Here is a 22,842-nt window from a genome sequence, read left to right on the forward strand (position 1 = left end):
ACCGACTGCGGAAGCGCTGACACAACGTAGAGGAAGTAGTCGTACGTCTTCACGATCCAACCGATCAAGCACCGAAACTACGGCACCTCCGAGTTCGAGCACACGTTCAGCTCGATGACGATCCCCGGACTCCGATCCAGCAAAGTGTCGAGGAAGAGTTCCGTCAGCACGACGGCGTGGTGACGATCTTGATGCACTACAGCAGCAGGGCTTCGCCTAAACTCCGCTACAGTATTATCGAGGACTATGGTGGCAGGGGGGCACCGCACACGGCTAAGGAATAGATCACGTGGATCAACTTGTGTGTTTCTGGGGTGCCTCTACCTCAGTATATAAAGGACTAGAGGGGGGAGGCTGGCCGGCCATAGGAGGCGCGCCAGGAGAGTCCTACTCCCTCTGGGAGTAGGATTCCCCCCCCCCCCAATCCTAGTTGGAATAGGACTCCTTGAGGGGGAAAGAGAGAGAGAGGGGGGCCGGCCACCTCTCCTAGTCCTATTAGGACTAGGGGAAGGGGGGAGGCGCGTGGCCACCTTGGGCTGCCCCTTTCTCCTTTCCACTAAGGCCCATCAAGGCCCATATGGTTCCTGGGGGGTTCCGGTAACCTCCCGGTACTCCGGTAAAATCCCGATTTCACCCGGAACACTTCCGATATCCAAACATAGGCTTCCAATATATCAATCTTTATGTCTCGACCATTTCGAGACTCCTCGTCATGTCCGTGATCACATCCGAGACTCCGAACAACCTTCGGTACATCAAAATGCATAAACTCATAATATAACTGTCATCGTAACCTTAAGCGTGCGGACCCTACGGGTTCGAGAACAATGTAGACATGACCGAGACACGTCTCCGATCAATAACCAATAGCGGGACCTGGATGCCCATATTGGCTCCTACATATTCTACGAAGATATTTATTGGTCAGACCGCATAACAACATACGTTGTTCCCTTTGTCATTGGTATGTTACTTGCCCGAGATTCGATCGTCGGTATTCCAATACCTAGTTCAATCACGTTACCGGCAAGTCTCTTTACTCGTTCTGTAATACATCATCCCGCAACTAACTCATTTAGTTGCAATGCTTGCAAGGCTTAAGTGATGTGCATTACCGAGAGGGCCCAGAGATACCTCTCCGACAATCGGAGTTACAAATCCTAATCTCGAAATACGCCAACCCAACATCTACCTTTGGAGACACCTGTAATGCTCCTTTATAATCACCCAGTTACGTTGTGACGTTTGGTAGCACCCAAAGTGTTCCTCCGGCAAACGGGAGTTGCATAATCTCATAGTCACAGGAACATGTATAAGTCATGAAGAAAGCAATAGCAACATACTAAACGATCGGGTGCTAAGCTAATGGAATGGGTCATGTCAATCAGATCATTCTCTTAATGATGTGATCCCGTTAATCAAATAACAACTCATTGTTCATGGTTAGGAAACATAACCATCTTTGATTAACGAGCTAGTCAAGTAGAGGCATACTAGTGACACTTTGTTTGTCTATGTATTCACACATGTATTATGTTTCCGGTTAATACAATTCTAGCATGAATAATAATCATTTATCATGATTATAAGGAAATAAATAATAACTTTATTATTGCCTCTAGGGCATATTTCCTTCAGTCTCCCACTTGCACTAGAGTTAATAATCTAGATTACACTGTAATGATTCTAACACCCATGGAGCCTTGGTACTGATCATGTTTTGCTCGTGGAAGAGGCTTAGTCAATGGGTCTGCAACATTCAGATCCGTATGTATCTTGCAAATCTCTATGTCTCCCACCTGGACTAGATCCCGGATGGAATTGAAGCATCTCTTGATGTGCTTGGTTCTCTTGTGAAATCTGGATTCCTTTGCCAAGGCAATTGCACCAGTATTGTCACAAAAGATTTTCATTGGACCCGATGCACTAGGTATGACACCTAGATCGGATATGAACTCCTTCATCCAGACTCCTTCGTTTGCTGCTTCCGAAGCAGCTATGTACTCCGCTTCACATGTAGATCCCGCTACGACGCTTTGTTTAGAACTGCACCAACTGACAGCTCCACCGTTTAATGTAAACACGTATCCGGTTTGCGATTTAGAATCGTCCGATTCAGTCTCAAAGCTTGCATCAACGTAACCTTTTACGACGAGCTCTTTGTCACCTCCATATACGAGAAGCATATCCTTAGTCCTTTTCAGGTATTTCAGGATGTTCTTGACCGCTGTCCAGTGATCCACTCCTGGATTACTTTGGTACCTCCCTGCTAGACTTATAGCAAGGCACACATCAGGTCTGGTACACAGCATTGCATACATGATAGATCCTATCGCTGATGCATAGGGAACATCTTTCATATTCTCTCTATCTTCTGAAGTGGTCGGGCATTGAGTCTTACTCAATTTCACACCTTGTAACATAGGCAAGAATCCTTTCTTTGCTTGATCCATTTTGAACTTCTTCAAAATTTTGTCAAGGTATGTTGTTTGTGAAAGTCCAATTAAGCGTCTTGATCTATCTCTATAGATCTTAATGCCTAATATGTAAGCAGCTTCACCGAGGTCTTTCATTGAAAAACTCTTATTCAAGTATCCCTTTATGCTATCCAGAAATTCTATATCATTTCCAATTAACAATATGTCATCCACATATAATATCAGAAATGCTACAGAGCTCCCACTCACTTTCTTGTAAATATAGGCTTCTCCAAAAGTCTGTATAAAACCAAATGCTTTGATCACACTATCAAAACGTTTATTCCAACTCCGAGAGGCTTGCACCAGTCCATAAATGGATCGCTGGAGCTTGCACACTTTGTTAGCTCCCTTTGGATCGACAAAACCTTCTGGTTGCATCATATACAACTCTTCTTCCAGAAATCCATTCAGGAATGCAGTTTTGACATCCATCTGCCAAATTTCATAATCATAAAATGCGGCAATTGCTAACATGATTCGGACAGACTTAAGCATCGCTACGGGTGAGAAGGTCTCATCGTAGTCAATCCCTTGAACTTGCCAAAAACCTTTTGCGACAAGTCGAGCTTTGTAGATAGTAATATTACCGTCAGCGTCAGTCTTCTTCTTGAAGATCCATTTATTCTCAATTGCTTGCCGACCATCGGGCAAGTCAACCAAAGTCCACACTTTGTTCTCATACATGGATCCCATCTCAGATTTCATGGCTTCAAGCCACTTTGCGGAATCTGGGCTCACCATTGCTTCTACATAGTTCGTAGGTTCATCATGATCTAGTAGCATGACTTCCAGAACGGGATTACCGTACCACTCTGGTGCGGATCTTACTCTGGTTGATCTACGACGTTCAGTAGTATCTTGTTCTGAAGTTTCATGATCATCATCATTAGCTTCCTCACTAACTGGTGTAGGTGTCATAGAAATAGTTTTCTGTGATGTACTACTTTCCAATAAGGGAGTAGGTACAGTTACCTCGTCAAGTTCTACTTTCCTCCCACTCACTTCTTTCGAGAGAAACTCCTTCTCCAGAAAGTTTCCGAATTTAGCAACAAAAGTCTTGCCTTCGGATCTGTGATAGAAGGTGTATCCAATAGTTTCCTTTAGATATCCTATGAAGACACATTTCTCCGATTTGGGTTCGAGCTTATCAGGTTGAAGCTTTTTCACATAAGCATCGCAGCCCCAAACTTTTAGAAACGACAACTTTGGTTTCTTGCCAAACCACAGTTCATAAGGCGTCGTCTCAACGGATTTTGATGGTGCCCTATTTAACGTGAATGCGGCCGTCTCTAGAGCGTATCCCCAAAACGATAGCGGTAAATCAGTAAGAGACATCATAGATCGCACCATATCCAGTAAAGTACGATTACGACGTTCGGACACACCATTACGCTGAGATGTTCCGGGTGGCGTGAGTTGCGAAACTATTCCACAATTTTTCAAATGTATACCAAACTCGTAACTCAAATATTCTCCTCCACGATCAGATCGTAGAAACTTTATTTTCTTGTTACAATGATTTTCAACTTCACTCTGAAATTCTTTGAACTTTTCAAATGTTTCAGACTTATGTTTCATTAAGTAGATATACCCATATCTGCTTAAATCATCTGTGAAGGTGAGAAAATAACGATATCCTCCACGAGCCTCAATATTCATCGGACCACATACATCTGTATGTATGATTTCCAACAAATCTGTTGCTCTCTCCATAGTACCGGAGAACGGCGTTTTGGTCATCTTGCCTATGAGGCACGGTTCGCAAGTACCAAGTGATTCATAATCAAGTGGTTCCAAAAGTCCATCAGAATGGGGTTTCTTCATGCGCTTTACACCGATATGACCTAAACGGCAGTGCCACAAATAAGTTGCACTATCATTATCAACTCTGCATCTTTTGGTTTCAACATTATGAATATGTGTGTTACTACTATCGAGATCCAACAAGAATAGACCACTCTTCAAGGGTGCATGACCATAAAAGATATTACTCATATAAATAGAACAACCATTATTCTCTGATTTAAATGAATAACCGTCTCGCATCAAACAAGATCCAGATATAATGTTCATGCTTAACGCTGGCACCAAATAACAATTATTTAGGTCTAATACTAATCCCGAAGGTAGATGTAGAGGTAGCGTGCCGACTGCGATCACATCGACTTTGGAACCGTTTCCCACGCGCATCGTCACCTCGTCCTTAACCAATCTTCGCTTGATCCGTAGTCCCTGTTTCGAGTTGCAAATATTAGCAACAGAACCAGTATCAAATACCCAGGTGCTACTGCGAGCATTAGTAAGGTACACATCAATAACATGTATATCACATATACCTTTGTTCACCTTGCCATCCTTCTTATCCGCCAAATACTTAGGGCAGTTCCGCTTCCAGTGACCAGTCTGCTTGCAATAAAAGCACTCAGTTTCAGGCTTAGGTCCAGGTTTGGGTTTCTTTTCTTGAGTAGCAACTTGCTTGCCGCTCCTTTTGAAGTTCCCCTTCTTCTTCCCTTTGCCCTTTTTCTTGAAACTAGTGGTCTTGTTGACCATCAACACTTGATGCTCCTTCTTGATTTCTACCTCCGCAGCTTTCAGCATCGCGAAGAGCTCGGGAATAGTCTTGTTCATCCCTTGCATATTATAGTTCATCACGAAGCTCTTGTAGCTTGGTGGCAGTGATTGAAGAATTCTGTCAATGACGCTATCATCTGGAAGATTAACTCCCAATTGAATCAAGTGATTATTATACCCAGACATTTTGAGTATATTGCTCACTGACAGAACTGTTCTCCTCCATCTTGCAGCTATAGAACTTATTGGAGATTTCATATCTCTCAATCCGGGCATTTTCTTGAAATATTAACTTCAACTCCTGAAACATCTCATATGCTCCATGACGTTCAAAACGTCGTTGAAGTCCCGATTCTAAGCCGTAAAGCATGGCACACTGAACTATCGAGTAGTCATCAGCTTTGCTCTGCCAGACGTTCATAACATCCGGCGTTGCTCCTGCAGCAGGCCTGGCACCCAGCGGTGCTTCCAGGACGTAATTCTTCTGTGCAGCAATGAGGATAATCCTCAAGTTACGGACCCCGTCCGTGTAATTGCTACCATCATCTTTCAACTTTGCTTTCTCAAGGAACGCATTAAAATTCAACGGAACAACAGCAAGAGCCATCTATCTACAATCAAACATAAACAAGCAAGATACTAATCAGGTACTAAGTTTCATGATAAATTTAAGTTCAGTTAATCAAGTTAATTAAAGAACTCCCACTTAGATAGACATCCATCTAATCCTCTAAGTGATTACGTGATCCAAATCAACTAAACCATAACCGACCATCATGTGAGATGGAGTAGTTTTCAATGGTGAACATCGTTATGTTGATCATATCTACTATATGATTCACGCTCGACCTTTCGGTCTCCGTGTTCCGAGGCCATATCTGTATATGCTTGGCTCGTCAAGTATAACCTGAGTATTCCGCGTGTGCAACTGTTTTGCACCCGTTGTATTTGAACGTAGAACCTATCACACCCGATCATCATGTGGTGTCTCAGCACGAAGAACTTTCGCAACGGTGCATACTCAGGGAGAACACTTCTTGATAATTTAGTGAGAGATCATCTTATAATGCTACCGTCAATCAAAGCAAGATAAGATGCATAAAAAGGATAAACATCACATGCAATCAATATAAGTGATATGATATGGCCATCATCATCTTGTGCTTGTGATCTCACATGCAATCAATATAAGTGATATGATATGGCCATCATCATCTTGTGCTTGTGATCTCCATCTCCGAAGCACCGTCGTGATCACCATCGTCACCGGCGTGACACCTTGATCTCCATCGTAGCATCGTTGTCGTCTCACCAAGCTTATGCTTCCACGACTATCACTACCGCTTAGTAATAAAGTAAAGCATTACATCGCGATTTCATTGCATACAATAAAACGACAACCATAAGGCTCCTGCCAGTTGCCGATAACTCGGTTACAAAACATGATCATCTCATACAATAAAATTCAGCATCATGTCTTGACCATATCACATCACAACATGCCCTGCAAAAACAAGTTAGACGTCCTCTACTTTGTTGTTGCAAGTTTTACGTGGCTGCTACGGGCTTAAGCAAGAACCAATCTCACCTACGCATCAAAACCACAACGATAGTTTGTCAAATAGACTCCGTTTTAACCTTCGCAAGGACCAGGCGTAGCCATACTCGGTTCAACTAAAGTTGGAGAGACAGTCGCCCGCAAGCCACCTATGTGCAAAGCACGTCGGGGGAACCGGTCTCGCGTAAGCGTACGCGTAATGTTGGTCCGGGTCGTCTCGTCCAACAATGCCGCCGAACAAAAGTATGACATGCTGGTAGGCAGTATGACTTATATCGCCCACAACTCACTTGTGTTCTACTCGTGCATATAACATCAACATAAATAACCTAGGCTCGGATGCCACTGTTGGGTTTCGTAGTAATTTCAACAAAAAATTCCTACGCACACGCAAGATCATGTGATGCATAGCAACGAGAGGGGAGAGTGTTGTCTACGTACCCAACGCAGACCGACTGCGGAAGCGCTGACACAACGTAGAGGAAGTAGTCGTACGTCTTCATGATCCAACCGATCAAGCACCGAAACTACGGCACCTCCGAGTTCGAGCACACGTTCTTTCTCTTGCTTGTATATCCCACTCTCATTTCTGGCCCAACCTCGCAAAAACTGTCTCAGATGTCTGATCTTATTTTGCCACCTCTCTATGCTAGTTCTACCGCTAACAGGTTTTTCCCATTCACGTGCAATGATCTCCAGAAAGTTTTCTTTCTCGAACCAACCTAGTTCGAAAGAGAAAGCGTTCTTATTTGCGACATGGGTAGCCTCTCCCGAGTCTACAAGAAGAGGTGTATGATCGGAGATCCCTCTATTCATCGCATGAACCGATACTAAAGGATACTTTTGTTCCCATTCGATACTGGCGAGTACCCTATCCAACTTCTCATAAGTCGGAATGGGCAACGAATTGGCCCAAGTAAATTGTCTACCAGTGAGCTCAATTTCTCTCAAATCAAGACTCTTGATAATCATGTTGAACATCATAGACCATCGTCCATCAAAATTATCATTGTTTTTTCCTCTCTCCTCCGAATAATGTTAAAGTCCCCACCGACTAGGATTGGCAAGGATTCATCGCCACAAATCCGTACCAACTCAGCTAAAAAATCTGGTTTGAATTCAGGTTGTACTGCTCCATATACAGCCACAAGAGACCATAGGAATCCATCCAATACTATATCTCACCCGAAATTTGACCGTAAAGTCTCCCCTGACCAAGTTAAGCACCTCGAGTGTTGCACACTGGACCCCTAGCAAGATCCCACCAGATCTTCCTCTAGGAGGTAGGACATGCCAATCAAAATCTATTCCACCGGAAAGAGTTCCAAGGAATTGTGAGGTGAAGTTATCTCGTCTAGTTTCCAAAAGCGCAATAAAGTCTAAATTTTGCTCTACCGTTGTCTCAGCCAGGAACCTTCGTTTAGCCAAGTCAGCTAGACCTCTGCTATTCCAAAAGATTCCTTTCATAAGTCATTGTGGAATTTCTTTTTAAGCTTGACCCTAGCACTTCTACGCACCGCCGAAGTAGGATAAATCTTCTGTTTCCAGGGTCGCTTAGGCTTCTCCTCAGCACCCTCCGGAAACGTAGGGTCGACATAATACTGGACAGCTCCCTCCATCATGGGCTCTACAATGTCCATATTCTCAGACCCCTCCTCATCGTCGGCCTCCTCATTAGGTAAGAGATTATTACAAAAGCTTTCGAGGGCTACAATTCCTAGATTATTCATGTCATCGTTATTCATTGGTTTAACTGATGCAAGGTTCCAAATTATTTCAGAAGCCCTCTCGGCTTCTAAATCTAACATGTCATTAACAGACTTCGCTATCTCTATATTAGATGAACCCAAAGTAACCCCTAAGTCGTTTGCTTTATCAACAATCTCATGCTCGGTAAAATGCATAATTGAACGACTCTTATCAAAAGACATACCTGTAGTTGCTTCCACATCACGAAGCATGGCCGCCCTCTTGGCGCGCGCTAGTTGCAGGTCATCCGCATCTGGATGGCCCTGGATCCGACCGTTGATCCGTCTGCCAGTCGTGACCGGATCAGAAATGCCACCGAAAGCGACAAGCTCCTCCGTGGTCCTCTCCTGAGGCGTGTGGTCCCCGCTCCGACTGCCTTCCCTAATTGCCGGTGAAGAGGGGCAAGGCGTGGTCAAGCGGGTACCATCAGCCGTAGGAGTTAGGGAAGGAGACCATGGAGCCACCTGCTCAATAGTCTCATTCCCTCCCAAGCCGTCAGCGTGACGTGGAGCTGACGTCGGAGAAGGAGATGTGCAGGCCTCCTGCCCGCGCTCCTGGTCGTGACGCCTCGGACTGGCCCGAGGGGAAAGGACTTCACGGGCCTCCAGCCCGCGCCCCTCCCCCTAGGAGTAGGAACCGCTACGGGTGGGCTAGGACTGTGGGCCTCCTGCCCACCGTCCCCCCCACACACCAACGGTAGTGCGCAGCTCGATGAGTGCTGTGGTCCGGAATCAAACCTCGGAGACGGACAAGAGTCAACAGCAGGGGTCATCACTGCCGGTAACTCTAGTTCCTCTGGATCATCCGCCTCAACTTGGTTGCTCCATAACCGACAGGGGGCAGATTGTGCTCCAAAAGAACCAAACCGAAGTGAGGTCATCGGTGTCGTGGAGGGAGGCGCCTCCTTAGAGGACGTATCTGCCGTGCCCTGTGATTGCGGCTCCTTAGCCGGCTCACGTGGTGTGTTCTCCGGCCCCTTGTCCTGATTCCCGGGTGCACCATCGCCCTCAGTTGTTTCCATATCCTGAACCTCATCTCCCTCCCGCGGTATCGGTGTTTCCTCAATCTCAAGCTCAAGTACATAGGTAACCCCGGCACGCGTCCACTTGACAACATCCGGTATGAACTCTGACTACACTGACTAGCAACCTCGCTGCTCCATGTGCCTGAGTAAAAGGCATGTCAATCTGTTCCGTTTTACCAATGATAGAACCAAAACTCCAAGCTATCGTGAAATGATTAATATACTTGCGAGGTGCACCATAGAAGCGAACCTAGACCTTCTCTAAAGGTGTACCCTCGGGCTCCTTCCCCTTCCACTCATCAAAGGCGAGGATAACGTTGGTGCTCTGAACTCTGCACATGCCAAACTTAAGGATATGCATCTGAACCTCCTTAGTGGGAAACTCAACCTTGTAAGTCTGGGCCTCCAACCTGACAAGGTCCCACCGATGGTTTCCTGGCACTAAATCCTGCAACTGTCGCACAATCTGTGCCTTAGTTAAAGTCCCGTTGTTCACCTTGACAACTACGGGGTAAGAACTCTCTTGCACATGCGTCACTGGTGCCACATCTGGTGACTCAAAAAACATGAGCTCCTCACAGCAAACCACATAGATATTGACCACCAGCTTGGGGCCAGAAAGCAACGGACAGTCACCGGTTGTATGCTGCGATCTGGAGCAATAATCACATAACTCGGTGGTACACTCTGCCGCAAAATGTCCCGGCTTGCCACATCGATAACACGGAAGCTTCTTTTTCTTAATAGCCCACTTTGAAAGCTTTTCCCCGTTTCGTTTGTCCAGACCCTTATCAGAACCCTCGTCACCGACCTTAGCAGCCACGGTACTGGTCATCGGGATACTGACATCGGCCAAAGCCTAGACTATTTCTACAGCCACCTCCGGAAGAGAAGTCTTGACCGTCTGCACCGTATCAATATCGGCCTGTGCCGTTGCTGTCGTATCAACAATCCTTTAGCGAATCCTCTAAATTTTCAGAGATGTGCTTGTGTATTTGTTCAATCAACAATCAAGTATATAATCTAGCAGGTGGTGTTCTAAAAACAATTTCCTACTGGAATGAGCTTGCGTAGCAAACGATGCAACTCTATACAAACTTTACCGAGCATGCATTTTGTAGGTTATCTACAGGGCCACTGCTTGGATCCGTACATGGTCGTTACTCACTCCTGTGGAAGTCAGGGAGTCTTTGGTTACTGAGTCTATCCGATGGGAGATGGTAGCTCGGGATATCTACAACCGGTTTGGATGACGGTCCAGTAACAGGATATGTGTTTAGTCATCTAGTCCTGTTTTTGCCAGCTGTGGCATATTTTACTTGGTTTTATACCTTTTTAGCTCCAAGCAAGCTTGTTATGGATCATAGACTTTTCGGTTACTTTGATTAATAAAAGGGCTTCATGAATCATTCTGATGGAGAGGCCGGGGGTAATCCTCTTTTCTTAAAAAAATGCATATGACAGGTTTCCATTTGTGGCCACCTGCAAGTATTATGTCATGAACCTGATTCATGTTGCATATAGACCCTTCCCTGACATTATCTAGTTTGCTGCTACATATATACACCAATCATGATATTCTTCCTCATGGTCAGAATTACAATCTGATTACTAACCCCCTAATCATAGTTCATAATCTGACATGAGCATGATCCCACACCGAATGGTTTTGTAACTGCTACTGTTATAGCATGATCAAAATTGACAGCTTCTAACTGTTTTCTCACACGCTGGTATAGATAATAGATTACAGTATGACCCACAGGATCAAACATTCATTCCTGCACTACTTTTGTACTTTTGACCCCCCATCCTTTATCAAACTTATAATTCTTCTTGCCTATCTGCATCTAGATTATTTCATGGTGACATTTTAATTCATAGAGCAGCTTTTTCTCTAACATAGGAATCTGATAAGAACAGAGACTAAACCCTGAAATAAATCGATGATTAACTTAACTGAAGCTAAATCCTACTTTTAATCAAGCATCAAGAACACCATAGCAGTCAGTCTGGAATTACTTTGACTAAATAGCAAAACCGATCAGGATCACAGAGAGTTAACGAACAGAGAAGATCACATCCCCATCAACATGAACCAAGCATCCAATGCCCGGCAAGGCGGCACTGATCCAGTGCCCAAAATGCAAGAAAAAGATCACATCCCCACAACAATTTTTTCATGAAACATTCCCTAAAAGGATATTTTTCACCAAAACATCAGGTACTAACACATTAATCCTGTCCCCAAAATGAAGCCAAATCCTTCCTGAGTTCAGATAGTAGATGGAGAACCAACAACATACTCATAGCACATCCAACACTAGGCCGAAAATAGTAACATAATAGGTAAACAGCCATAGGCAAGGGCAAGTCTGGGCCTTCTTCAGGTCGTCACTCTTGAGGTTCCAAGATGCTCAATCATCGTCGATCCGCAGCTAGGCAAAGACGGGGCGCTGCCAAAACAGACGGCAAACGGATTGGTTAAAGGCTTCCATCACACAACAATGCCCAAACTCTACGAGAAGAAACAAACTACGAGCACAAGAACTGAATTTACAACCTGCAGCATGTTGTAGACAGTCATGGCGAGGCTCACAACACTCGCGACCCCGGCCATGATCAGGTCCCAGTAGCCCGCATACCCGTCGCTCAGGGAGGCGTAGATCATGTAGTAGAGGACCCCGAACATCCACACGGCGAGGGCCATGATCCACTGGTTCACGGCAGGCGGAAGCAGCGACGGTTCGGGCTCCTCCGACAGCGCGATGGCAAGCAGCACCTGCAGCTGGACGGTGACGAACGCGAAGAAGAAGCAGGTGACCACGGCTTCCATGGCCGGGACGTAGTAGGTGACCAGCACCGGCCACCGGAGCCGAAACGAGGACATCCAGATCGTCATGAGAAGCAGCATGTAGAGTAGGCAGAGCGTATCCACGTCGATCTTGGGCGGCTGCACAGAAACAAAGGAAATCACGTACAAAGACACTGAGAGAGACCGAATCGAACGCAAGAACTAGACGAGAGGTTGGATTGGATTGGGCGTTTAGCTTACTCTGGCAATGGCATGCTCCCCCTCCTCCTCCTTTGCTCCGGCAGCGCTCAAGTTGCGGCCTTCAGAGATCAGACAAGACAAGAGGTGGGTTAAATCTTGGCAGCAAATAGCAGAGCAAAGAAACAAGAAGATCAAGAAAATAGCAGAGCAACATCATAAGGTGACGCTTGCCAGTAGTGACTAGTTGAGCAATTAACGCCGGGAAAACCCCCCAACAAATCCCAAGAAACAAAGACGAGAAATTTCACCCCGCAGATCATAAATCACAAGCACAAACTAGCAAGAGAAAACCCAAGACATGAATCAAACGGTACAGTGAAGCCTACCGGCCATCTCTCTTGGTCTCGCCCGGGTTCCTCCTAACCCAAGACAAAAGATTTTTGTTCTTCTGTTGTGGAAACCTGGCTGATGGCGCTGTGGGTGTATAGGCAGGCGGGCCAGCGAGCGGAGGCGAGGATGGCTGTGACTTGTGAACGGTCAAGGTGGTCAAGTCTGGAAGATGCTCTGTTTTTGTGGCAGGAGGGCAGGATCGACGCAGCTTTTCCAGTTTTCAGCTTTATGAACTGTCCGCTTTTTCCTCTTTTCGTTTCTGAATCGAGTGAGTCCAAATGGTTGTTGGGCTTCAAGAAAAAGTAACTCCAAATCCAAATGGTTACCTTTGTTGCATTCCAATTCCTTGGAGTTTTCTTATGGAGACAGAATTATCATTGAGTTCTGAATCAAGATAACCAGCAGTTTGTTACCAAATTCCCGGCTTGGTATCACCCCTTGAGGGCTGTACCACGATCACCCTCAGAGTAGGTGCAACAAACGGCCCGAGACCACTCCAAGCTCAAGTTTCCACACGTTGCGACTTGTGGGTGTTTGACCATGCAATTATCAGGAAGACAGTGAGACACAGCTGATTGCCTACGCGCACATACCGGGAGTTCGGAATGCACAGAGAGCATCAGAGCAGCTAAAATAAATTTGGACAACTGGTTGCAAATTACTACCGTGTCAAGAATGAGAAATTCTTGTTAGAAGGGAGAGAGAGATTTGGTGGAATAATTCGTTGTATTGCTTAAGCCTCGTGGGCATATATATAGGAGTACATGATCTATTTGGAGTACAAGGCAAGCCAGGATATTTCATAGTCTAACCTATGTTTCCTAATACAATCACGTTACTCAACATCCCTCCGTAGTCACAACAATAGCGACGCAGACAGTGAGACTGGAGAAGAATCCGAAGACAAGTTGACAGAATTCTGCTCACGAAATAGAGCCTATCAGTCACATAAGTACGTTCCAACCTTCCAAGGCTTGAGCTAAACAAATTCAAATCCCGTCCAAGTTCATACAGACAGTCTAAACTCCGAAGCTGCAATCCCGTCCAAGTTCATACAGACAGTCTAAACTCTGAAGCTGCTGCTACAAACAGGCAGACAGTCTAAACCCCAACGGAACAAGACAACAAAACCCAAGGACGAACATCTCCAGACAGGCAAGTTGAATTGAAACTAAAACTCCATACGACATGCCCCTTCCAAACTTGTAAACTTAGCAGAGTAGTAGTAATAATAACTGAACAAAACGGCGCATCTTCAGACTCCAAAAGTATCCATCTTCGATCCTTGGGCAGGCACATCCACACGCCTAGGGGCACTGACGAAAACGACGAGAGCAAGTTCATTAGCGCCCAAATCAAGCCGAAACTTGAGAAAGAAGAGAAGAGACGGACACAGCGCAAAGAGTAAGACTCACCAGCACCAGGATCATGTAGAGCTTGAGCGCGAGCTCCATGAAGCACGCGACGGCGCCCACCGTGTAGTAGCGCCGGGCCGCCAGCGTCGGCGCCAGAACGGCCTCCTTCGCCAGAAGACGGGCCAGGTTGATCTGGCAGAGCTCGCCGATCATCAGGAAGTAGTTGCTGCCGAAGCACGCGCGAAGGTAGGCGCAGGCACAGTCGTACGGCGCCATGGAGACAGTCGACGCCGTGACCAGCAGCACCATGGCCATCAGGGGCACCGCCGTCTTGAGGATCATGGTCTGTAGATCGCGGGCTTCAAAGTTGATATAAGAAACAAGAAGATGATCAAATCTTGGTGGCATGACAGGGAAATAGCAGAGCGAGATCATCAAGAAGCAAGAAACAAGAAGATGATCAAATCTTTGTGACATGGCAGGGAAATAGCAGAGCGAGATCATCAGGAAACAAGAAACAAGAAGATGACCAAATCTTTGTGTCATGAGAGGGAAATAGCAGAGCGAGATCATCAAGGCGAAACTTTGCGAGTTGCCACTACCCGGGCCAAAAAAAGACCAAGAAACCCCCAATTGAACCTTTGCCATGGAAAATCAGCCGGAATGCGACCAGTTTTGAACTGATACGAACGCGAAAGATCACCAAAAAAAGAAACAAGATTGCTCTACTACGAGGAAGACAGAAAAAGTGACAAATAAGGAAGATTCATCCGGTGATCTTAAGCACGAATTTCCACCAGAATAGTCAGCATAACAAATTACTACCAATAGGAAAAAACCAAGGACGATTAATCAAGAAGGATGGATCATAGATGCAAGCATACCATCCATCTCTCTAGCACCACTCTTTTCCCTGACCGTGGAGAATTTTGGAGATATTGGCGGGGCTCTGTATGAAACAGCGATGGAGCTCTCTGTAACGAAATTGCCGTGGGGTTGGCACCTACTTTATATGCAGTATACGGGTGAGGAGGTGGTACGCGGTCGTGGATTGGTCTCCACTTTGGTCGTACCCGTAGACGGGTGGCTGCATTTTCAGTCTGGGGGGAGCAGCACAGCAGCCTTTTCAGGTTTCCGTTTCTTCATCTCAGAGCTCAATTGCCACCTCTTTCTTTTCTCGTTTCTTTTCGGGACAGTAAAATCGACTGCTTGTTTTCACCTGGTTTCGCTTTTTCCAAATCACACATGACGATCCGCACTCCCCCCCCCCCCCCCCCCCCCCCCAAAAAAAAAACGCCATCGTTTCACTTTAAGGTCCACGAAACAGACACACTGATTTGAAATAGTTTGAACGGACGATAGGACCGAAAGAGAGCATCGCTTCCCATGGCGCGAAACCGCCGGTGGAAGGGAAATTATTTCTGAATTTTATAGAGTCGAATTATCAGGTAGCGGAAACCTTGGCTTGGCGCTGGAGAGGCAAATCGTGTAGCTGCTGCCTACGTTGCCAGGCGCCAGCAAGCAGAGGAGATGCTCCGTCTCCGTGGTTCCGGGTCTACTTTATATGCAGGCAGCATACGGGCGACGAGGAGGTACGCGGTCGTGGCTTGATCTCCACATTGGTCGTACCCGTACATGGATGGGTGGCTGCATTTTTTTTCTGACCTAGTCCCCCGGTTCCATTTTCCTGACCTAGTTTCTACTGCTTTAAAAAAAACGATCTACTGGTCTAAACTCAGGTTCAACATAGCGCTAAAAGTATTACAACATATAAAGTTTTTAACGCGATAAGCTTCCAGCATAAGAAACTAGGTCAGCAAAGGCCAACACAGGACCGGCGAGCATGAATCAGCTCATGGGGATGAAGACCACATGGATCTCCTCCACTTTCCTTGGATCATCCTTCACCTGCTCCAGGGTAGCGCGCCCTCCATGCGCCATTCCTTGGATGGTCTTGGACCAGGACAACTGTTGCAGGTTTTCTTGACATTTCAGTTTGGTTCCAGTTCCAGCGGCGATCACAATCTCCCCAGCAGATGGTCTCTGAATTTTTTTCATCTGTCCCTCCTGCAGATCCTTGTGAGGTTTCACCCAATCCCTAGATATTGACTTATCTTCTGCCAGACCTGTTTGACAGAAGTCCATTTAGCTCTATTAAACACAATGGAATTTCTAGTGTTCCACAGCCCAGCCCCCACAGGACTGCAGAAGAAACCACATTTAAATGAGCAAATTTCTTATTGCAGAGCCAGCAAGTAGCTAGCGCTAAGAAGGAGTGGAAGCTTCTACCAAAACTTATCTCCACTTCTTTCCACATCAACTTAGCTACCACGCGGTCAAAAAATAAGTGGTGAACCGATTCTATTCACTGCAATGTACACATTCCAAGGGTTTTGGAATGCCTCTTTTCCTCAGATTATCACAGGTCATAATTTTGTTATGAGAGAAGAGCCATAGAAACCCCTGTATTCTAGGTGGGACCTTCAAGTTCCACACATCAGGTGTGTAGATGGGTTGTATCCCCCTAAAGGCTATTGATTTAGTAATCGTTTCCAAGTCAAACCACTGATGCATAAGCTCTTCATCAAAATTCCTTCTAAAGGAAATTCTAAGAGTATTCCCATCCCAGGTTTCTGCTATGGTTTTGTTCTTATTATTAGTAATGCAATACAAATCCTAGAATTGTGTGGCAAGAGGAGCATTACCGAACCAAATATCTTCCCAAAATAGGATGGATCTACCATTTCCTACCGACCATTTGTACCCAATCTTAACTGCTTTCATGGCCCACATCACACCCTTCCAGAATTGTGATGGGCGTGGGTCATTGGAGCAAAGAATATTTGGTCTCTTAGTATTATATTTGGAGTCAATAACTCTCCTCCATAGGGATCCCTCACTACAAATATATCTTTTGATCCAAGACCCTATCAGGCATAGATTCAAATCTTGCAGATTTGGAATCCCCATGCCTCCATATTCTTTCTTCATACACACAGACTGCCAATTGGCCAAATGGATTTTTTGATTTCCTTCATCATCACTCCAGAGACAATTTGCTAGTTGGGAGTTGATCAAGGAAATTGCCCATTTTGGAAATTTGAAGAAAGATACCATATATATAGGTATGCTAGCTAGACAGGTTTTTACTAGAGTGACCCTCCCTAATAAGGACATAAGTTTACCCCTCCAACCAGCCATTCTAGCCAGAAGGGCATCAATAAGGGGTTGCAGATCTTCTCTTCTAAGTTTATCAAAATGCAGTGGGATACCCAAATATTTGATTGGGAATTTTTCTCTAACACAACTGAAAATCTCCAGGAAAGTTTGGATCTCCTCCTCCTCTAAGTTGATGGGGACTAATTCACTCTTATGGTAATTAATAGACATACCAGAAACTAATTCAAAGCAAGTCAGGGCCCATTTGAGGTTAACAACCGCCCTATGATCATTATCTACAAAAAGCAGAGTATCATTTGCATATTGTAGGCAGGTTACCCCTCCTGGATAGAAATTGGGGCATAATCCTTTGATCAACCCTGCTTGAGACCCTTTAACTACCATCTTGGCAAACACATCAACTACCAGGTTGAAAAGAAAGGGTGAGAAAGGATCCCCTTGTCTTAAACCACTACTAGTAATAAAGAAATCACTCTCAACTCCATTCACCTTGACTCCAATGGATCCCTGTTGGGTAATACTTTTAATCCAGTTAATCCATTTCCTACCAAAACCTCTTAGTTCAAGGACCTCATAAACAAAATCTAGGTTAACTCTATCATAAGCCTTTTCATAATCTATCTTAAGAATCATCCCTTTTCTACCAGAGGAATGTGCAGTGTGTAGCACTTCATGTGCAGTAACCACACTTTCCAAAATGTACCTCCCTCCAATGAAAGCAGATTGATTTTCCGAAATCAACTTATCAATGATCAAAGCTAATCTATTAGTTAACACTGGTGAATATCTTAAAACAACAATTAAGGAGGCTAATAGGTCTAAATTTCCTCATCTCTTTAGCTTCCTCTTCTTTAGGGATCAAGGTAATCATGGAAAAATTCAATCTAAAAATGTCTAGGTCATGGTCATACCACGCCTCAAACATAGCCATAAGATCCTCTTTAATTATGTCCCAAAAGGTCTGGAAGAACATAAATGGAAGTCCACTAGGGCCAAGTGCCCCATGTGAATAAGATTCAAACACTGCTTTCCTAACTTCTTCTTCAGTAAATCTAGCTTCTAGTTTAATATTATCATCTACAAAAACCTTCTCCTCACTACTGAAGAAGTCTTGCTTCAAAGCAATATTAGGTCTCTATTCAGCTTTAAACAGATTTCTATAGAAATCCATAGCTATTTTCATCATCTTATCCTGGTCAGAGGTGGGTCCCTCAGGCCCCTCCAGACCAGAAATCATTTTCCCTCCCCCTCTGATTAGCCACTGCTTGGAAATAGGCCGTATTCCTATCTCCTTCTAGAATGTCTCTGTCTCTAGATCTCTGTCTAGCTTTAGTCTCTTCTTTGCACCATATATCACTAAGCTCCTTTAAAATCTCCTTCATCCTATCCCTATCAATGTCATTCATCCCATTTGATTCTGTATATATATATATCTATTCTATCATATTCTTCTATGAGCTTCCTCTTATGTTTCCTAAGAAAAGCCTCTAAGTTGGCGCTCCACCCTCTAGCTATTCTTCTAAAAGCTCTCACCTTACTCTGCCAAACATCAATAGGGTTGGAACTAAAACACTTAGTATTCCAAGCTTTAGAGACTATTTCTCTAAATTCAGGAACAATTAACCACCACTTTTCAAACTTAAAACTATTCTTTTTAGGAGTTTCATCACAACCAGATTCCCAAATAACAGGGGTATGGTCACTCCCAATTCTAAGGAGGACTCTAGCATTAGCTAAAGGGAAAATGGCTTCGAACTCAGTTGTACAGAAAATTCTATCAATTTTGGACATAATCAAGTCTGCTTGATTATTTACCCAAGTGTACATCCTACCAGACATGTTAATTTCTACCAAGGATCAAAAATCTACCCAAGAGTTGAACCTGTCAATCCACTTAAAATCTACTCTACCATTGTTCTTATCAGTTTGATTCCTAACAAGATTGAAATCTCCCCCTACAATAGCAGGGCCATTCCAGTTAAGAAAAATACTATGTAACTCAGAAATAAACTCCTGTTTACTCTCCTCGTAAGCAGGGCCATACACTATGGTAATCCTAGAAATCACCTCAGTGTCTTTCTTACAAACCACTACACTCACAGAGAATTCAAGTATCTCCCTACTAACCACTTTAAACCTGTCTAAATCTACACCTACTAAAATGCCACCAGCAGAACCAGAGGTAGGAAGCCAGTTCCACTCAAAATTTCTATTACCTAATAGGTTCTTAAGAAAGGAATTAGAGAAAGTATGTTTTTAGTCTCTTGAAAACCTATGTAAACAGGATTTAAAGGCATAATAGTATCCTCTATACATCTCTGTCTACCAGGGGCCGCAACCCCTCTAACGTTCCAGAAGATGTATCTCATTTGGAACCTTTCTTACCAGGGTGCTTGCCCTGTCTATTCCTACTGATGATACTTCCCCCTCTATCTTTACCTTTATTCTTTCCTACCAAATTTCTACAACTTATAATACTATCATCCAGGGGAGTAGATGATTGTTTAAGATCTACATCCTCTCTAATCTCTACACCAAAAACATCAGTCATATCTAGTATTTCCTCAACAGGTTGAACACTAAAAGGGTTTGAATGGATTATACCTTTCACAGTTGTTTTTGGTAGCTCCAATTTTTCCTCATCTTGAGTAATTCAGCCTTCACCATGATAGGTATGTTCCCTTTCACTCTAGTGCTCTTCCTTTCAGGTTGAACTAGGCTCCATGTTTTCTGTTTCTTTGGGTTCTTCCTGCACTTATGTTCAAACATAGCCTCCTCCTCCTCATATGTGGGCATGATATCATCAGGAAGATAGGCCTCCTCCTCATCCTTTTCTCCATCATTCACCATCTCTTCACCTCTCCCCTAAAGATTTGTTTCAGACAGGCTAATTTCCTCCTCAGTTTTCTCAAGCTCTTCATTCATCTCAACAAACAGGAATCTGGTAACTTCCCTTTCAGGTTCTTCTGCAGGCACTACTTCAGACCCCTCAGAGTGTGATTCAATTGCTACCTCATGTTCCTTTCTAAAGCCCTCCCAAATGGCTTTCTCACTGAGTGGAGTCACGGTGTCAGCCAAGGCATGAGTCCTCTGACCACTATTGCTGCCTCCACCCATCCCAATCCCATCTTCTATTCCACCACTGCCATTGAGAGTTTTCTGATTGTTCCCTCCTTCCTCTAGCCTACCATCAGTGTCCATGCCATTGTTGTTGTCCTTGTCTGTATCCTCTCCTCTATCCTTGTCACTAGAGCTTGTAGGAATCATTTCTACAGATACAGGGTTAGGTACTTCTACAGTGATCTGAACCTGTACCAGTTTGCCCTCTAGAGAAAACAGTCTTTCATTAGGTATTTTGTTGGGATCCCTACATTGGATTTTGACTCTGACCACTTCAAACATACTTTTGAACATCTGTTGCCAATCTACCTCCACAAGAAGTCCAAACACAGATGTGATTTGGTCAAGAGAAGACCACTCACACCATTTGGGAAGAAGCTTTCTCATTTGGACCCAGTCTTCAATGAGGTTGTCTCTTTTTTCTAAGTTTTCTTTCCAAGCTACCACCTTAACAGTAATGTCTTCTCTGGACAGACCAAAACAAGGATATCCAGCCACCTGGTCGACTGAGATATGTGGTGGGAATTTCACTAGGTAAGACCACCTTCCAAAGGTTCTAATCTGCCAAGGCCAATTTGTTTTATAAATGATCGCAAACTCCTTGGCCAAGTCCTCCTTGTTGATTTCTCCTGATTCAGTATACATAACCCCATAGTTTTTAAAGCTGCCAATAGCATTATGTCCCATGTCTGGCACTTCTATGTGATAGAATCCCAATCCTGCAGCCACACTACCAACAAATTTAGCCATCTGATGTGGCCTTTTCCTGATAGGGCACTCACTTACAGCATGGTGGCACTCTTGCAGATGAAACATAGCTTTAGTTTTCCACACTCAGTGTGTGGATGTCCTGGATCACCACAGTTATAGCACATGGATTGACTATATTCAGTGAAGTCCACGACCATCTTCTCTTTACTTTCTGCATTGTTGCTAGAGCTAGTCTTGTTCAAATTTGTCTTCTGTTTATCCCTTCCAGACTGGTTTTTCTGCCCCCTGCACTTGCTTATTGTTGTTGTTGGAATCCACCCTGATAGCCTTTTCCTGGGGGTGCATGAGATTGCCCTGGTGGCACCCACTGATTATTCACTGGGAAATTTGGGGAGGTGGGTATGGGGGGTATGCACCTGGGAAACCCCAAGGAGGGGTGCCTGGGAACCCAAACTGTGGTGGTGGGGGAAATACATACATCACCGGCGGCAGCCTAGAGTGTTGAAACTCATCTTGGGGTACCGGATTTTGTTGGTTTTGCCCTGCCCCTACCTTTGCCTCTTCCTCGGCCTCCTTCTCCCATCTTCACCTTCTCAAGGAACGCAGCAAACACTGCCTTTGGATCTTGGAACCACCCCGATCTTGAGATGCTTAATTGGGTGGCTACTTGGCTAACACTCTCGCTCTCCAGGACGGGGTGGCAATCCTCAACACCGAATTTTTTGGCCTCTATCAATGATCTGCGGATCCACGCCACCACCACTCTCTGGTTAGAAACCCTAGGGGAGGCGTCTGATTTATCCCCTTCATCCGCCCACAGTTGGGTGAAGAAGTCACCTCCAATCTCTCTACCCAACTCAATGACACTGGGCCCTATTTGAGGTGCTGACCTGGCGGCCACGTTGACTTGGTCATCTCGGTTTCTATCTCCTGGATCAGGCAGATTTTTGAATTGGAAACCACCCAGGTTCTCGAAGACCAACAATGGTGGCACCACTGCTCCATCTCCCGCATCCTCCATATGAGTCCCACAACAGAGACGAGGAGATCCCGATCGTACCTCAAGACGGACCCGATTCAGCCGCAACCCTGTTCTCCTCCTCCATGCGCTGCCTCTACTTGCAGTCAGATCTGCAGCTCTCTGAAGATCTTCCACTTCGCCCTCTGAGCCCGGGAGGAAGAACAGGCCTCCCCCGATGCCCAATTCAAAATTACCCCTGGAGTGAGTGTCGAGACCCCGATTCCAAATCACATCGATCTAGCCGGTAACACCTCATATCACTTTGCGGCCTCACGCACGGTATCCCCACGGGTGTCGCCTTACCCTGGCCCGGGACCGTTTGCGCCTTTTGGCTCGCGTATATGATTGTGTCGCTAGCATCCATATGACAGAGAACCCGGGCCGACATGGCTAGTCGTGAACCCAAAGCGGCACTAACCTATGGGAACAGGCATACATGATTCACATCGAGCGTGTCGGTCAGCAGCGTGTGAATCCGGGCTGTAGCACTGGGCTAACAGGACTCCGGATGTCACCGCGTGACATTTCCCCGAAGGGACAGACACAGGAACGAAGTGATACACATGCCGGCCAGTCAAGTGTCCTGAGCAGTAGTGCTGGGCTAGCAGGACTCCGGTGAACCGGGCTGTAGCGGACTACTATGGCTCAAGGAAGCACTAGACTACATTTCCCCATAAGAGAGACTGCC

The 22,842-nt window shown here is 45.2% G+C and overlaps 2 protein-coding genes across 3 annotated transcripts; both read right to left on the minus strand.

Moving 5' to 3' along the window:
* Positions 1-11,434: 11,434 nt before the first annotated feature.
* On the minus strand, positions 11,435-13,017 carry LOC125541310 (uncharacterized). The gene is made up of 4 exons (XM_048704756.2): positions 12,764-13,017; positions 12,438-12,496; positions 11,946-12,335; positions 11,435-11,838 (listed from the first exon to the last, which is right to left on the minus strand). The coding sequence occupies exons 1-4, from the start codon at positions 12,768-12,770 to the stop codon at positions 11,821-11,823; spliced, it is 474 nt and encodes a 157-aa protein (XP_048560713.2). The 5' UTR covers positions 12,771-13,017; the 3' UTR covers positions 11,435-11,820.
* Positions 13,018-13,507: 490 nt separating this feature from the next.
* LOC125541309 (uncharacterized) lies at positions 13,508-15,156 on the minus strand. 2 transcript variants are annotated; one of them, XM_048704753.2, is made up of 3 exons: positions 15,007-15,156; positions 14,183-14,481; positions 13,514-14,083 (listed from the first exon to the last, which is right to left on the minus strand). In XM_048704753.2, exons 1-3 carry the CDS (start codon positions 15,011-15,013, stop codon positions 14,075-14,077), a joined length of 315 nt encoding a protein of 104 aa, XP_048560710.1. In that variant the 5' UTR covers positions 15,014-15,156; the 3' UTR covers positions 13,514-14,074. The 2 variants fall into 2 exon arrangements, with proteins under 2 accessions (XP_087395867.1, XP_048560710.1); XM_087539741.1 differs by lacking the exon at positions 15,007-15,156 and having other exon boundaries at positions 13,508-14,083; positions 14,183-14,918.
* Between the last annotated feature and the right edge of the window lie 7,686 nt (positions 15,157-22,842).

The sequence above is a fragment of the Triticum urartu genome, chromosome 2A, assembly GCF_056163025.1.
Source record: "Triticum urartu cultivar PI428250 chromosome 2A, HENAU_Tu73, whole genome shotgun sequence".
Lineage (NCBI taxonomy): Eukaryota > Viridiplantae > Streptophyta > Magnoliopsida > Poales > Poaceae > Triticum > Triticum urartu.

Excerpts from the sequence above, each read along its gene's own strand:
- LOC125541309 (XM_087539741.1), bottom strand. The coding sequence starts at position 14,770 with ATGGCAAAGGTTCAATTGGGGGTTTCTTGGTCTTTTTTTGGCCCGGGT.
- LOC125541310 (XM_048704756.2), bottom strand. Across the intron at positions 12,336-12,437 it reads GGGAGCATGCCATTGCCAGA|CCGCCCAAGATCGACGTGGA; the intron begins GTAAGCTAAACG and ends GTTTCTGTGCAG.